General features: G+C 41.6%; 2 protein-coding genes across 2 annotated transcripts in view; one reads left to right on the forward strand and one right to left on the reverse strand.

Moving 5' to 3' along the window:
* Nucleotides 1-1147: 1147 nt before the first annotated feature.
* On the reverse strand, nt 1148-13978 carry LOC311006577 (plexin-C1). The gene is made up of 17 exons (XM_083999424.1): nt 12932-13978; nt 12464-12586; nt 11889-12023; nt 11691-11788; nt 11473-11578; nt 11226-11388; nt 10946-11048; nt 10666-10741; nt 9689-9730; nt 9451-9581; nt 8487-8666; nt 7856-7964; nt 6057-6236; nt 4589-4756; nt 2456-2555; nt 1739-1834; nt 1148-1260 (listed from the first exon to the last, which is right to left on the reverse strand). Exons 1-17 carry the CDS (start codon nt 13937-13939, stop codon nt 1256-1258), a joined length of 2823 nt encoding a protein of 940 aa, XP_083855550.1. The 5' UTR covers nt 13940-13978; the 3' UTR covers nt 1148-1255.
* Nucleotides 13979-18154: 4176 nt separating this feature from the next.
* The window catches only part of LOC311006578 (plexin-C1), a gene marked incomplete at its 3' end in the record, with an annotated part of 32575 nt that continues 32301 nt past the window's right edge, over nt 18155-18428 (forward strand). Inside the window, exon 1 of the mRNA XM_083999425.1 lies at nt 18155-18164. The remainder of the gene's footprint in view (nt 18165-18428) is intronic.

Genomic DNA, 18428 nt, shown 5'->3' on the forward strand with positions numbered 1-18428 from the left:
AGTATAGGGAAGGTGAGCTTCTGATCCCCTTTGGTCCTAACAATCATTACTACACTCTTTTTTGAGATGTGCTTAAAATCATACAGTGTGCCATATGCAAAGCATACACTCAGAAGCTGCTGAAGACCTGCAGCACTGCTTTGGGGCCAGTACCACCACATCATCAGCATACATCATGTGGTTAATACGGTTCTCCTCCACCAAACAACCGGTTCTACACTCGTTTAACTGATTAGAAAGATTGTCTATGTACAGGTTAAAGTATCAGTGACAGAATACCACCATGGCGAAACCCATTAGGTACTATAAGGGTGTGGAGATCCTCCTTCCCCAACTAGCTTGCATAGTTTGATAAGAGTATCAGAACTGCACATTGCTTTGTCATGATTGATGCATTCAAACTCGAGATGCATCCAAGAAACACATAAACATAGTGGCATTACTGTCGTTTAGATGTGGTTCTGAGGTCAACAACATCTTATACATCCTTTAGAAAGTTACTGAAAAAACACCTCATGTCATAATCTTCAGTGTTATTTTTCTGTTAATGTTAATTATGCATCCTTTTTCTTTTGTTTGTTTGTGTTGCACTGTACATGTTAATGTTTCATTTCTAATTTTATTTTTCTGTATTTCTCATTGTTTATCTTGAGTTAATGTAATTCTATGATGAATGGGAGTGGAACTTTGTACAAGCCTTCCAGGCTTCGTTCCCTCCTTGCACTGTTTTTAAAATTGTGCTAAATAAATAAATCAAATCAAATCAATTACATCTTCTATACTTGCTGACAATTTCTTTAAGTGCATAAATCTGTAAATAAATCAGTGCCATGTTTTTTCTTAAAACCAAACTGGTTGTCAGAAGTTGCAATGTATTCTTTAAGCCTTTCCATAAGGATGCTTTCAAGTATTTTGGACGGTATGCTTGCCAGTGCAATTGGTTTATAATTCTCCATGCTCGTTAATTTACCAGTTTTTATTACTGACTACTGGCACAGGACAGATAACATTGATTCAAGCAATATTCCAGGCAATATTCCTTTCCTATTACTATATTCCTATATGCCTTAAAAAACAGAACAACAGCACTGACACCCTATGGCTAGCATACTACTGTTCTGTTGTTATTTGGTCTTGAGATTGTCTTCTTCGCCATACATGTCTGGAAGTGTGTACATCAAAATAAGGCGACCTCCCATCACACCATTGTCTTCCTTTGCTCCTATCCTGTGTGAATTCCAGGTTCTCACCAAGTTCATCCTGAAAAAAACAAAACATTAGACACAAACTAAGGTTTAATTTATTGTGCATACAATAGAGGCCATACATATAATAATAGGCTATACACACAAGTATGTGAAATAAATGTTTTTGTTAATGGAGGAATGTCAGTATTAGTGTATTTCTAGGCTAATAAGTTTTTTATTTTTACTGGTAGGTGGTACCTGCTCTGCTTAAAACTGTAAAGACTTGGATGTTTACTGTACAAAGCTGAGCACTACTGATGTTAAGTATAAAATATTGTTGTTACTGTTCTAAATTTAATTGTGGTGATGGTGCTTAATCTTATTAAAATGTAATTAGTATTAAACCGGAAAATACTCCCACCCCTGGGCACAGCAGAGGAGATTATGCTGCAGGAGAAAAGTTTTGATATTTCAGGAGATAAGTGCTCAATATTTGAAATGTAAAATATATGAAACTATATCTAGATACATTTTGAGAATCCATGGCTGACCTAGTCTTTCCTCATGCTTGATGTCCATCTCCATTTCTTCCATCATCTCAGCAGTGAGTTTCTGCTGTTTGCGCCGTCGGTAGAGAATCACCAACGCTGAAAGACAAAACCAGACCGGCAAACAGAGAGTGTTACACCAATGAATGGTTCTGTTGTCTGGGACTGAAACCCTCAGGACAGCTAGAGCTGCAGCTCAGCTGTCACTTTTATGATGCCAACTAGCAATCCAGCAGCGTTATTCCCATGACCCACTGGGCAGCGTCTGGGAAACTGAAACTAGGAAATGCTGGGCAAGCCGACCACTAAATAATAACATATCACACATCACACATATATCAAAATAACTATAAAGACAAAACAATATATTTATCAAAAATGGACTGTAAACTGCCCCGTTTTAGCTGAGAGGCTATTCACTTCTGTGTGTGAACAAAGACGGAGAGACACTACAGTAGTTGTGACCGCGGTGAGAATGTTTTCGAAAATATGGCCTGGGTCAGAACATTTCGTTACAACAGATACATACCTCTATGTTTAAGAGACGCTCGGGACCAGTGCTCGGTGCGATTGCCCCGTGGCCCTAATTAACAGATACACCAAGAACTCCTACTGCACTGAACTTTAGCGATGCCCCTGACTGTAATATAATGAAAGGTATAAGGTTTGCCCTATGTCTCCTTGAGGGTGGTGAAATGGGTCAAATCACTGTGTACTTACCGATGATAATGATGGGAATCAGCAGGAGGACAAGAAACATCAAAGGGGTCATTGATGGAGATTTTAGGTGCAGTCTTACCGTCCTGTCCCCATAATTAATCTGTGAGAAACAATAACCACATGTGTTTAAAGTGAGGTGTACACAAATACATGTTTAAGATTAGCAGTTGTCGCATAGAACAAACGTACTGAATTTGCATAATTAGTGTCACCAGGCAGAGACAAAGTGACATGATTGGCAGACATCTATCTGTGTATCATTCTGTGATTCTTGCCTCACAGAATGAAAATGTCACAGAAATTAAATGACTGTCAGTCAATAGTGACTTCTTTCAGCAGGTTGCACTGGTAGTAGGCTCCATGTGGGTATGCAGATGTGCTTAGTCATCAAACGGGAAATTGGGGGAAGATTAAAGCCTCCTTCTCTTTCATTTGAGGCCTTTACTGCAGCCAGTGTGCAACAATTAGTGATACATACTGACATACTGGACGGAGAAAATCAGCACATCTCTAGCAAAAAACAGTCACAAAGATATTCATTTGTACACTTCATTTGTGCACATTGTGGCAGTTTTAATTTTCTAGGCAAGGCAAGGCAATTTTATTTGTATAGCCCATTTTTACAAACAGTTTATCTCAAAGGGCAAATAACAACATCCTCTGCCCTTAGACCCTCACATCCACTGAGGAAAAACTCCCAGAAAGCCTTTTAACAGGGAAAAAGTGGGGTCCTGTGGATATTTTGCCTCAATAGGTTTCTCCAGGCCAGTACTACTCTTGTCACACATCCTTAGTATGGAGCAGTTCAAAACAGTATGACCTTTTGTAAATATGCCATGCTGCTACACACACACCCTCTGAGAAGTTGATCAGATAAAATCCCTAGGAGGAAATAATTAAAGGAAGCAGTCCAAATTGTAAGAAGACCGTGAAAATTACACATTCCAATCAAAATGACTGACTTCCTGTTTGTTTTAGACTATGGTGGCTTGGTACTTCTTTGTGCATCTTGACAGGTTACATGTCTGTCCATACTGACTTTCATCCACATATACTACAAAGACACCCTGGAGCGAAGGGGTATTAGACCATAAGTCAATCAGTGTTGAGCTCATTTACATATTTAAAATTAATTTTCCAAGAAACTTGAAATACAGAATTGTTACTTTTCATGTATACTTTTATTGTGTAAAGTGTGATTGTGGTAGGAGTAAGGGAAGAAAATAAGCCTATTCGGGTGTATTTTGGGCATATTCCATTAGTGTATTGCTCATTTGCATATTCAAATTCATTTTCCAAGAAACTTGTAATACAAAAAATGTTACTTTTAATGTCTACTTTCATTGTGCAAAGTTTCATTGTGGTAGGAGTAAAGGAAAAAAATAAGCCTATTCGGGTGTATTTTGGGCATATTTGATTAGTGTACGGCTCATTTGCATATTCAAATTAATTTTCAAAGAAACTTGTAATACAAAATTTTTTACATTTCATGGATAATTTCATCATGTAAAGTTTCATTGTGATAGGAGTAAAGGAAAAAAATACCCCATTGGGGTGTATTGTTGTCGGCACCATAGACTTTATACAGTAAATAATGATGCAAATTAAACATATTTCCCCTACTAGGATTTCTTAGGACTTTTAGTATGTTGTTCTAGACACCTCATAGAAATTATGTATGGTGAAAAACCTTCTGTGACAATTAGATCTATTTTTGGGTCCAAAATGAGCTAAATTGCCTGGACTATTAAAGCAGTTAAAATCTTTATGATGAATCATCAAAAAAGCCAGTGCCATAGCTGCCACTCCCATTGATGAAAGACAAGCTTTTGATTTTTCATCACCAAGGTCTTAAGATGACCACCAACCAACTTTCATGCATGTATGTGAAACACACATCAGCAGCTCAATTTTTGAAAAGATTGAGGGGATGCTTTCAGTAAATGTCCACCAGGCCTGGTGCTTGTGATGAGTTTTCAAACATGGGGATGTCCTCAAAAATGTGACTCATTCAAATAATAAACATTAGAAATAGAAACGGGGATCCTACACCTTTCAGAGCACCCAGGCCCTAATAACGTATAATAGTCTTTATCATCATCTAGATTGTTGTATTGTGACTGAAAGATTTACCTCTATCTCCTGGAATTTAGTGACAGGTGTGCTCTTGATGTCACAGGTGAAAAAGTCAGACATGGTTTTGGTTTCTTTGACCACCATGATGCAGGGGTGCTTTTTCCCTCCATGGATACCGAACACTGTCAACTCTGCTGTGGTCATCTCCAGTCTGTCTGTCTTCTTCTGCAATGAAAACACAAACACTTAGCGAACACTTAGCCTACCTTTAATGTATTCCGGTGGCAAAGTGGGTGACAACTCTTTTACTGACCACTTGTCCCTTACAGGAACACACCTCATCTGTGTGGGAAGACTTTAAATTGATCAACGACAATGTGCAATTTGAAAGTGTCGCCCCCCCTCGTGGCCCAATTGTTGAAAAACGCGTGCTAAAGTGCCCCCTGGGAGCCAAAACGCGCGTTAAAGTGCCCTCTTGGAAGCCAAAACACGTGCTAAAGTGTCCTCATGGGGGGCAAAACGTGTGCTAAAGTGCCCTCTAGGAGCTAAAACGTGTGCTCAAGTGCCCTCATGGGGGCCAAAACGTATGCTAAAGTGCCCTCTAGGAGCCAAAACGTGTGCTAAAGAGCCCTCTAGGAGCCACAATGCGTGCTAAAGTGCCCTCTAGGAACTGAAACGCGTGCTTAAGTTCCCTCTTGGGAGCCAAAATGCGTGCTTAAGTGCCCTCTAGGAGCCAAAACGTTTGCTAAAGTGCCCTCATGGTAGCCAAACGTGTGCTAAAGTGCCCTCTAGGAGCCAAAACACATGTTAAAGTGCCCTCTTGGAAGCCAAAACACATGTTAAAGTGCCCTTGGAAGCCAAAACGTGTGCTAAAGTGCCCTCTTGGGAGCCAAAACACGTGTTAAAACAGGCCACATCGATGTTTTTTAGTCTTAAGGTATTGATATTATAAAACAGGCCAAATCAACGTTTAAAAAGGCCACATTTTTTTCGCCGCCGACCTGTGGTCGCTGGCCAAACGCACCATGTCGCTACAGTCTCACTCTTGTCATTTTCTGAAACTTGGCAGCCCTGAAAGTGCCCTCTAGGAGCCACATCTAGGAACCAAAACGTGTGCTAAAGTGCCCTCTTGGGAGCCAAAACACGTGTTAAAGTGCCCCCTTGGAAGCCAAAATGCGTGCTAAAGTGCTCTCTAGGAGCCAAAACGTGTGCTAAAGTGCCCTCTTGGGGGCCAAAACACGTGTTAAAACAGGCCAAATCGACGTTTTTTTAGTCTTAAGGTATCAATATTAAAACAGGCCAAATCGATGTTAAAAAAGGCTGAAACTTGGCAGCCCTGAAAGTGCCCTCTAGGAGCCACATCTAGGAGCCAAAACACGTGTTAAAGTGCCTTCAGGGAAGCCAAAACGCGTGCTTAAGTGCCCTCTTCAGTGGCGAGGACGCGCTATTAGGTGCCCCTTTTTTTCCTTTTCGCCCCTGCCCTTCAAAAAGTCTGTGCACGCCACTGGATGACAGCATTAATTACCTCTATAATGATGCGCACGTCGTCTCCTCTCCTAGTGGATGTGTAGCTGGTGAACTCGGGGTCTGGATAGTAGCTGATGCTTGTGGAGCAGGGCACCGTTTCATTGGCTACTTTCAAAGACACCACACTGTTCAGAGGGTTCTGAGTGCGTCCGGCTGCAGGTGAGTCATAGGTGAGAGTCTGTAGAAAATTAAAGGAACGTTCTGTGTCAACATGATCCATGTCAGAAGTGTAGAGACACTTCAATCGAAGTCATTTAAAACAAACAAACAGTTTCAGTGTGAGATGTGACTGAAGAATGTACAAATGTAGCACTTCTTGTTCTTAAACTGAAGAAGTGATACTAAGGAGTGGTGCCTGCTGCTCTTTCAAAGAGGGGACTACAGCTTAGTCATTTGTGAACTAACCTGAACAAGTGAGAACTATGTTAAACGGAAACAAGGAAATGCAATTTATTTGCAGTGTATGATGGCTGCTTTTTGAATGTTAGTTTCTATGTGAGTTTGGTAAGGAGTTCCATGCTTTCATTGATCTGTATTCTATTGTGTGCGTCAAAAAGTTGGTGTTTGGTTTGGGAAGCGTGAAGCGGCCTTGTGTTGCCTGTCTGGTGGCATATATACAGTATATGAGTCTCAGGTGCCATCATTGTCACAGTCCTTGCGGCCTCTTCCTCTCGGCCTGCCTCAGCCTGTTCCCCATCTCACATCACCATTACCTTACGTCTCAACCTTTGCCCTACTTCCTCTAATGGTTTACAGCCATCATTTCATCAGTTCACAGGTTTCAACACACATCTCAAAATAGCAATGATCACATACTTTCTCACCCTAAACTTACCATTAGTTACAATCGTAAATCACACATGACTATCTTTCCTTATCCTTTGTAATGCATTGTATGTAAAGACAGCAGCATGTAACCATGTCACCTCATTTTAAACTAATACATGACTTTATCTGGTCATCTTTTCCTTCTGCGTACAGTGTACATTTCACACATTGCACACCTCCTATTTCCTAATTGCACTTCCACTTTTATACGCCTGTGTATGAGACATTAGGCCATACATTTCTCAATTTAGTCTCATTACTGTTATTATTGTTGTTGATTATAACAGTCATTACTTCTAAAGCAAGCATTCAGTCATTCTATCTGACAAACCTCTACATTCTTAGAATGATTACATTGATTTTCAAGAGTCCAATTCATGCTGTTATTAGAGGCCAAGCCCTGGGATCTCAGTCCCACTTTACATTTTATTTATTTTACTGTGTTGTATGATTTGGACTGCTGCATCTCCTGTCTGCATAACAAATTTAACCTTGGGTATTAACAAAGAAACCTTGACCATGACTTTGACGAAATTGTTTGGCCCCACTCTCTCCTGTGGTTCCACGACCACACCAGATTGTTGGTGTGTACACAGCTTCAGAGAAAGAAAGGAATGGCTGTGGTTTTTGCTGTAAAAGGCTTTCACCACTACCTGTTTGGTCACCCTTCTACCATTTTTACAGACCATAAGCCCCTAATGATTCTGTTTAGTGAGTCAAAAGGAATTCCCCCAATGGTGTGAGCAAGAATACAGCGCTGGGCGTTAACCCTGTCAGGTAGTGAAGAAGCAAAATGCCGGCACCTTCAGCTGCCTGCCGCTTCCTGACACACCAACCTGCACTGTTCTTCCAACGAGACTGTTTTTCTAATGGATAGACTGTCAAATGCTCCAGTGATGGCAAAACAGATCAAAATGTGGACTGAGAGCCACTCAGATGGACGGAAAGATGTTTAATCACCAGACCCACCTCATGGCTGCTGTTTCCAGGAAGTTTCATCTCCTGAGGGGCGTGGCTGTGGGTCACCCCCTCCACAAAGTCCAGATGAGAGCCACTGAGTGTGATTCTCCTCTTCCCACTGTAGGACACACAAACACAAAGGCAGAGGTGTGTCATTTTCGCTAGTGTGATCTGTAACCATGAATACATCCCAGAAACCTCAAACAGCGGTATGGTGCTCTCTCTGCCTGTCTCCAGCAAGGCTCAAGCACATCCTGGTTAGCTGGAGGACCAGTCTGGCTCAGGGTCAATACACCTGCTGGCACAACTAAGTATACTCAGGTGCCAGCAGCTATCAGACAGGCATCTATCAATATCCTGCTCCCCACCTCATTATGTCACCTTTTGACTAGGATGGAGTTCGTCCACGAGGGTGAAAAAAAGGCCAAGGCCTGTCCAGCAAATTTGAACAGTGGCTACCTAGGAGGAGCAAGAGACTGGAGCATGTTGGTCCACCTGAACACAAAGCTGCAGTAGTTGTAGCAGTTGTTGTACTGTAGTTGTTGTTCTCGTTGTAGAAGTCGTAGTAGTTGTAGTTGTTTTTTCATACATTCAATCTGCATTTTGTCAAAGTATAAAAGGAGCCACAAATCAAACGTACCTGACCCAGGAGCTGGTGGGTGTGCTGCTGGTGCACAATGGCACTGACTGGTATGTGATTTTTTTGTTGCCATGACAACTGCCGTCCGGGAGGAGAGCACATACTTCGGCCGAGCCTTTAGTGTCTGTACTAAGGATGTGGAAGGTCAGACTCACACCTGTGTTGTTCCAGACAGGAGATCTGAGCGAAGCACACACAGGAAGCTCATGAATGTTTAACATCATCACAACAATATTAACACAGAAACACTGAAGCAGGAAAGTCCTCCTTCTAAACCTACTAATATGGTGATTCTACATGAGACTGGGGATGATTGCAACATGTTGTGGTGAGTGTTGACACTCTAACCACCACCATCGACACATTCAACACCCTTCTGCATTTGCATTTGTTGACTTCTCAGTGACAAACAAATTATGTTTTTCACAGCTGACAGCTGGAACAGGTACTGTAACTCTCCCACAAGTGATCAGTCAAAACACAACAGGCCACACAAGAGTTTGTTTCCAATATAGTCTCTCTGTTCATAATGGGCAATAAAATAAATTGATTGTGTGCATCATATTGGGTCCTATTTGCTATACTAACACAACACACATAAATAATATTACACTGTAATAGAATACAAGAATATTACAATATTAGAAGAGGTAGCAGTAAAGGATTCTATATTTATATTACAGATCAACAGATCCTATGTCCCATCTCAAACCAGAGCAACTCCCAGACCCCTTGGGAGGGAATGATCTGAATGAGATAATAGTCTTTGTTCTTGTTTTGTTTATTATGTCTGTAGTGTTTGGTAGGAGTGGCTATCATGTAGCTTTGCTAGCACAAATCCAAACATTCATATTGACTGGACAATGACTGTGATGTCAGTACTGGCAGCGTTTCCTTATAACACTGCTGTGTTTCTGATGTCTTACACATAATGTCAGTGCTAACAGGGTGTAAAGGGACTCACTCTCGTGGAGAACAGGATTCAGTCAGGATCCTCACTCTGGTCACATGACTGAGGTTACGACCTGTCAACACTGCGTGGTTCTTGCCGTGGAAGGACACGACACTGGGAGTGATGGAGAGGATCTCTGGCTTCTGACAGTCACACACACAACAATAATCGTTTTAATATTTATCACCCTCTACTGAATGTAAAGAAGGTGTCAGAGGAAGAGTGTGTGGGAGCTGAGCTTCACACTCACAGAAATGTTCATCACCAACGTCCCCGACTGACAAACACTGACCTGCAGGAGGAAGGAGGTTTCACTGTTAAAGTATTATTAGTATTCCAGTTTAAGTCAGTGTAGCTCAGCCCTGAAGAACAGTAGACAACACCTAGCCTGAGGTTTATACCTGCAGCTACAGCATAATGCTGTTTTATTTGCAGGAAGGAAGACTACCACAGGTCATTCTTCAGACTGGACAACACCAGGCTGACTCTGTGGACTGTTTACCACTTTGACATTATTCTGCTACTGATCTGCCACCTTTGCACAAGCCATTCTTTTTCATTTCACTCCACTACCTCACCCAGTTGTATTCATAAAGTTTGCTGCATTGTTAATTTTGTGAGTTTTACCTTTTTCTGTACAAGACTGTTCATTTATTCATTTTCATGCTGACCCACACTGTGCAATCTTTCTGAATTGTACAGCTTTTCTACTTAAATAATTATTATACAGAACAGTACATACTGTATCTCTGTAGATGTAGAGTGTCTTTGTATTATTTATTTCTTATTCTTGCTTGCTGTGTACTTCTCTGCTGCTATGGAAAGTGAATTTCTCATAAGTGAGATCAATAAAAGAGTCTTATGTCTTCACTCAACTCTGGATGCTCAGATGCGGGTTTTGATTGAGGCTAGATTGTGAGCATTACAATTTCCTACACTCATGCAGTGTGTGAACACAACAACATTATCTTGGAATTGTTAAGAGATGAGTGCACAAAATCCTCCTGGACCCTCCTCATTCATCACCATTAGAGCAGTGTAGCTCACAGGTTACAGTTCAGCCACCACATGCACATACAGTAAACAAGATGCTGTGCTAGTTGTGTAATTTTTTAAAAACATGTTAAATATTACAAATGAATTGCGAAAGTGATTATAACTTAACTTAATTTAACAAGTGTGTAAAAGAAAAAGTCAGTGTAACATTAAAGAAAAAGGCATAATTACATTCCTCTCTCCTTGATTGGCCCAGATGCAGCGGTTATTGCTCCAGCCACATCCAGCGCTGATACACTGCTGACACCTGAGGAGAAAACAAACACACCAGCATGAAGATACTGGTGTCATTAAAACACTAGAAATATGGAGCACAATGAACTGACTGAACACAAACATGACCACACAGACCTATGTTTGATGGCCGTGAACAGAGAGGTTTTAGTTGTTGTTATTAGATCATTAATCCACAGTAAGTGTGGTCATGAGGTCAAAGTGGTGGTGGACTCACAGGACAGAGGTCGGTGGTCCGCTGATGTCAGAGCAGTTGGTCAGCGTCAGTTGTTCCAATAACTCCCCTGACCCAAGTCTAATTCTTACATGGACTTTTAGACCTGACGTACAAACAATGAGAATTTCATTAATTTTCAATGACAGTACCTGTGTTTACATCAACATAACAGCTTTATATTCACAGGTCTATCAGCTGGTGAAGTCAATAAAAGTAAAGACAGAAGTGAGTTTAATATTGTTGAATCTGCTTATAATTACATAAATTACATAATACTGACCTTCAGTGGGAAGTATGCTCTCAGACAGTACACAGGTGCACTCTGGGAATGCTGGACGAGAGCCTGTCGGGGTACAAAGACGACCGGACCCAGGGAAATCACAGGCAAATTTGGACAGAACCTCCTGGCCTGCAGTCAGGTGTGTCTGGACGTTCAGTGTGAGCTGAGGAAGGTCAAGTTGTGAGTCTTTAAATCACAAATCATGGACACAACTGATTAGAGACACAACCTTGCTCTACCTCTTTACCTGGCCAGTTGGGGCCTGTGAGACACTATGAGAAATCATTTTCTGTTGGTGATCACCAGGAATGGATACCCAGTCTGAACCTCCACAGTCCTCTTCAAATGTGCAACTAGGAAGAAATATAGTAGATCAAGGTCAATGCTGTCACCAGAAGAGGTGTTCAACTTGTTTCAATGTGATTACAGATGTTCTAAGACATCAGATGCAGGTGAGTCTCTGACCTTGTATCCTTACACCACACACAGTCTGGATCCTGTGCAGACCAACAATCCTCTAGATTTGTGTGTGTGTTACACTTTGCCACAGGCACACGCACCATCTAGAACAAAACACTGACACTCAGTAACAGTATGGTATGGCTTCCATAAGGCAGTGCAGAGTCTCCATCCTTCACTGTGTTACCTGTACAGTGCACTCACCTGGTTCTGAAACGGCACATACACATGCTTACGATCCACTGGATCCAGCAGTATTTTGGGAAACAGTGGGCGGTCCCGGTTGGCCCTATAGAGCACCGTGGGACAGGTGGTGCGATAGTCCTTATCCACAGCAAGCTGACAGAGACAACAAAGCTGAGGTCACGTTTCTGATTAACTGAGCTGCTGCTGGTAATGATGTCTGGGAGGTTGGCTCGACGTTATTAATGTCATCCAACAAATCCAAATTGTATGACAATTATAAAATATAATTTGTAGTATAATTAAATATGATCTGTCATTTTGTAATTGATCAAAAAATAAACTTTGTACTGTAAAAATGTGTTCTTTTCCAAGAATACAGACCAACACATATTTACCTGTGTAAATATGTCAGTCAAAATTTTAAAAAAGCTCTTAACACTTGTTTCTGTCAGGGCTCTTTTAGTTCATATACAGATACTACATAACAATATAAAGTAGATCGCCCTGGTGAAGGCTATCAGTTCTGATACTGAGTATGTAGGTTTTCGGTTCAACTTTCATTTTCCAGTTACAGATATGTAACTTCTACTCACCTTAATGAGCTGCCCATCTCCTGTTCCAATCAAGAAAACCATCCAGGTCTTCTTCCTCACTGCCAGCACAGAGGTCATGTGGTTCTTCCTGAACAGCACTGCCCTCGGCTTCAGGATCTTTGGCTGTCACACACAAACACTGATCAATTGGATCCAAAGAACTTCAGTGTTGTCCTAACTAACTTGTAGATCAAGTCTACTGACTGAAGCCATGTATCCCTTGTAATTTACTTCTAATATCATAACTTCTGCATTGATGATGAACTTCTATCTGGATTTTACTTGGAGAAATTGAAGAAAATGAAATGAAGGTCACTTAACAAATGGAGCTGTACTACAGCTTTGTCACACTTTATCACTGAAGTAGTGATGACCTGCTGATAATGAATCAATAGTGTTCAGCTACAGTTGGTCTAACTGACAAGTGGATTATTGTAGTCGCTATAGCTTAATGAATTGACTTGTTACCTTTTTACCACCTGACTTGGTATAGAGGTCTGGATCTCCACCTGCCGCTCCGCTGAGGTCAGGGCTGAGCTCAAACACAACCAGCTCGGTGTTGGTTTGTCCTGAGCTCACACTGAACACTCCGCTCCACAGCTCCGGTGATCCCGGCCCGTTCGGGATCACTGAGGAGGCCACAAGTCTGTTATGTCCTCCGTCCTCAGAGACGCTGAGGACCGCGCCCCGCAGCGTATTGAGAGTCTCAATCTTGTTGGTTTTAACCTCGAACCAAAAGAGACGGACTCTGTTTCTTGTTGGGACGTTGGACAGCAGATATATAAATGAGCTGATCTGAAACCCGTCCACAAACTGCAGCTCTTGTCCACTGATGAACTCCGGTGCGCTTTCACGTCCATTTTGAGAGAATATTCCTCCTGTCTGAGTTTCATCTGTGTTCTGAAGGTTGATAATTTTGATGTCAGACCAACAGTCGTCCTGCTCATCCTGCGTCTTCTTCCCCTGCTTCTCCTGTATCGCGGTCTGGATGTAAAACTCTCTGGTCGGACCCTTGTCCACAGTCACCAGGAACGAGACGGACCCGCTGCTGTTGCGCCCCTGTGGACCCACCTGGATGTCCTCCCGATACACAACCTTAGAGATGTTCCTCAGGTCCAGAACTTCGCAGTACCCACAGCCATGGTCGATCACCCCGCAGCTGATCAGAGTGTCATTCGCAACAAACGGCAGCAAAACGTTGACTCTGAACGTTGTGTCCCCCTGCGCCGGCTCAGAGAGCCGGTGAAACTGCGCTTCATCCCCGCTCTTCAGGACTCCTCTGAGGTTCACACTCTGGACCAGATTCAGGTCGTGGCTCAGCCGGTACAGCTTCTCCTCTGTCGCGATGTAAAGCGAGCTGTTGGCCACGGCGATGTGACGGATGTCTCCGTTAAAAGTAAAGTCTCCATCCTCCCCCCCGCGGCACCGACCCGGTTCTCCCCAGAGTAATAACAGCAGACCAGGCAGTAGGATCATTTTCTAGCAGCGATGGCAGCTTTAAAGTGGGGAAAGCTCACGCACTGACGGCGCGCATGGCTCAGTGTCAGCAGGCTGGTGCGTTAGAGCGCAGCAAAAAGAGAAGTGGGAGGGAGCAGCCATCGAAAGGAGAACGGTTTCTCCTCATGGTCCGGACCTCTTGTTCCACTCAGACCAGTCTTCAACAAAGTCTGAAAGGTGAAACTCTGTCGCAAATTACCAAAGTATTTTTTTATGAATTGTGTATTTTATTCTTTGTATAATTTGTCCTGCTGTTCTTCTTTTAAGGCTGATGTCATGAACTAATTTCCCCTCGGGGATAAATAAAGTATAATCAATCAATCAATCTTAATGCTTCTGTAATTAATGCCATTCTCAGCATATTTTGCTATTTAGTCAGTGGGATCCAGTTCATGTCAGCAAATAAAATTCTATGAGTGACCAAAGTTGGTAAATTTGGTTTTATATTAGACATTCGCTTGTTTTTTCTGTTTCTAACCTTAATAGCGTCATGAAAACTGCACCAATTTCATCCAGATTGATATTATATTATAGAGATACCGAGTAGGCTACCTACTGTGCGGCAGCCGGGGCGCGTAGGGACCGTCGCAAAATTGCAATATCTGATTTTTCCGTTTGGAAAAATAACAACAACAACAACAACAACAACAACAACACAGAAATATGTCATTACCAGAAGGCTATGAGCCTCACAGCATGTTATTATTCACTCATACTCAATAGCGCCACCATTTGGTCAGTTATTAAGCATTTTACCTTTTGGCTAATAACTCATGCACTTGTCATCTGTTTGTAAGGTCAATATTGATCTTTCACAAGCACTTTCTTCCAGATAATCATGTGGAAATATTCCAGAAACAATCAGTATTCATGAACATTATTTATGAGTATTTCTCAATTTTATTTTGAAATACCCCTCTGGAATTTCAACCTACAAACACCATTCTACTTCTCACTGGTTGGTATTTATCTTTCACAATCATTATCTCCCAGAAAATCATGTAAAAAATATTAATTAGTATCAATTAGCATATTTTATAAATATTTACCAGTTTTATTTTGAAGTAACTCTCTGGAATTTTATCCTTTCAACACCAAACTCCTTCTCATCTGTTTTTAAGCTCTTTATAAAGCTTTCACAAACATTATCTCCCAGAAAATCATGTGAAATGTATCCTAGAAAAAAAATTTACATTCATTGAGCACACTTTATGAATATTTTTCAGTTTTATTTTGAAATACCTCTCTGGAATTTCAACCTACCAACACCATTCTACTTTGATCTTTCACAAGCATTATCTCATAGCATTATCTATATTATATATTTTTCAATCATTGTCTCCCAGAAAATCATGTAAAATGTATCCCGGAAACAATTAGTATTCATCGAGCACACATATTTCTTGGTTTTATTTATTCCAGAGAGGTATTTCAAAATAAAACCGAAAAATATTAATAAAGTGTGCTCAATGGATACTAATTGTTTCTGGAATAATTTTTTACATGGTTTTCTGGGAGATAGCCTAATGGTTGTGAAAGATCAATACCAACCTTACAAACAAATGAGAAGTAGATTGGTGTTGATAGGTTAAAATTCCAGAGAGTTACTTCAAAATAAAACTGAGAAATATTCATAAAATATGCCAGTGGATACTAATTAACATTTTTTACATGATTTTCTGGGAGATAATGCTTGTGAAAGATAAATACCAACCTTACAAACAGATGAGAAGTAGAATGGTGTTTGTAGGTTGAAATTCCAGTGAGGTATTTCAAAAATAAAATCGAGAAATACTCATAAATATACTCATAAATAATGTTCATGAATATGTCACACAGCAGTGTATTATTCTTTTCTACCAGCAAGTAACACCATTGAGAAAGACACAAGACAAGCGAATAGTAGTATAGTGTTCTTTTACTTTCAGATTCTCTTTTTAAAAAAGTAGTAACACAGCTGTAAAAAGGTGGATAAAACAGTTCAGTCTTTTAAAAAGGGAGGAGGGGGGCTACTTAAGTTCAAGGCCTGGGGTAGGGTGAAGAAGGGGGTCTTGGCCGTCAACTCCTCTGTTTCAATCTTGTTGTGGTGTGCTGAATCCGTCCTCGGTTCCTGTTTTACTTATCAAGTTGTTGTTTTACTTATCAAGTTGCGTTGAATCCAGCCTCTTGTCTTCCGTTCATGCTCTCCCGTTGCCTCACTTGTCTTTCTCCACTGCAGCTTGTTCTCCCTCTGCCTCCTCTCACACCATTTTCCTTTGTCTGTGTGTCCTGTCCTCTGCTACTCACACCTGTGTTAATCAGTGCAGCTCTCTGCCGTGGGCTCCTCCCAATCCCAAGAGTAGTCTGTCACAGGTGTACCTGATAGTCTGATTGACTTGATCCAGCTATGAATTAGAAAAAGAAGCAAAAAAAGCAAACACAAACCAGGCACCAACACATCATAAGCAATAAATATATGTACTGTAAATATAAAGTAAGGGCACATCAAACTCATAAACAAATAATGTATCAAGCTTAAAAAAAATTACTTATTCCCGCCTGTGACAAATACTAATTGTTTCTTGAATATTTCCACATGATTATCTGGAAGAAAGTGCTTGTGAAAGATCAATATTGACCTTACAAACAGATGACAAGTAGATCTGTGCATGAGTTATTAGCCAAAAGGTAAAATGCTTAAAGCAGAAGTAAGTGATCCGGTCGTTTTGGCTAACTTCTTGTCAGTCGATGGAGTTAGCAGTCCCCGCCCTCGTCCCTACATGCACGTGCATCCCTTGGCTGCACACACAGAGAGGACCGCTCCTTTATGCAGTTCTCCCTCCTCATTGGATAAAGGTTGTAGGATACAAGGAAAGTTTTCTCCTCGGCTTACAGCAGAGCAGAGTGACTGACAGACCATGTTTCAGACCAAACACTCTATAAAAGTGATTGCTGTCGGAAGATAGAACTATTTAACTCATTGAGTGCCAACCACGTAATTTCTCGTTTTTCGTTCCCATGCGTTGAGTGCCGAAAACGTAATTTTACGTTTTTTGCTTTTTTTTTAAATTATGAAAATAGACACTTTAATACACATTATATGTAAATTTGGGGACTCTACGACGAGGAGAACTGAAATAGATGACGATCAAAGTCACATGACAGCTCATGATCTGGAAGTTTTTATCATAACTCGGCTTCTGCAAACGAGTTCTGCATGCAGATGCAGCGCAGCTGCTCTGCTCTCACCCGCGCTGCTGCTCCAGCTGCTCGAGCTGCTCGGAGCAGAAACAGGAAGCTCTCAGCCGACAGTCCGCCCGGTCTTCAGCTGGAGCAACACCGTGTCCTCCCCAAAGTCCTCCCGCGGTAAAATCTGATGGTCTCTGGACCAAAGCAGACCGGCATCACCGACCCGAACCACAGAAGGACCGCGACCACCGGCGGGACCGGTCTTCCCGAGCCGCGGTGGCCGACTGACCCTCACGCTCCGCGGGGAGAAGCTGTGACACGGCACGGTGCGTCTGTGTTATTGTTGTTTAGTGGCGCCCCCCCCGCCCCCGATGGTGGTTTTGTGAATAGAACAACAACTGTTGTATATATTTATCTTATACGAGCCCTTTGATCCAGAAATGCGAGTGTCAGAAGAGCGACAGACACAAACAGCGCACCTTTCATAAAAGACGCTGTATCTCCTTTTCTAGAAAAAAAGGAGGGATTTTGGTGAAACCCAGCCATGTTTAGCTTGACTTTTCTCAGGAACAGAGGCACGTAGAAACAAACGGTTTGTGGCCACTTGAAGCATTAAGGTAAACCTTTCAATTGAGCCACAGTATGTGTTGGTGGCAATAATATAGAATACACTGTGGCTCTACATAAAAAGTCAAAAATGGTCTAAATTGCCGGTACACTTGACTAAAACTTTGGAAAGGAGCGCGGCACTCAATGAGTTAAGACTTATATTAACACAAACATTCCGCTTACTTCTGCTTTAATAACTGACCAGATGGTGGCTCTATTGAGTATGAGTGAATAATAACATACTGTGAGACTCTTAGCCTTCTGGTAACGATAGTATTTCTGTGTTGTTGTTGTTATTTTTTTTATTTGTCCAAATGGAAAAATCAGATATTGCAATTTTACGACGGTCCCTAAGCGCCCTGGCTGCGCACAGTACTCGGAAGGACATTCAGCGCTGTTCCTTTGAGTTTTCGCCACAGCCACTGAGGTTGGTGAGTTGATGAGACCTGAAATGTGTGGCTCACTGATCTCTACAAAATAATATCAATCTGGATGAAATTGGTGCAGGTTTCATGACGCTATTAAAGTTAGAAACAGAAAAAAACAAGCGACTGTCGAATATAAAACCAATTTCACCTCGGTAGCTGAAGTCCTCTTCATTTTCCATGGAGCTTCTGTGGTGTTCACTTGATGCTGTCAGTTGATTGTCACGTTGATGGTGTGAGTGATATCGTCGTGTGTGCATTTGCGC

Source organism: Trachurus trachurus (genome assembly GCF_905171665.1).
Source record: "Trachurus trachurus genome assembly, chromosome: 23".
NCBI lineage: Eukaryota > Metazoa > Chordata > Actinopteri > Carangiformes > Carangidae > Trachurus > Trachurus trachurus.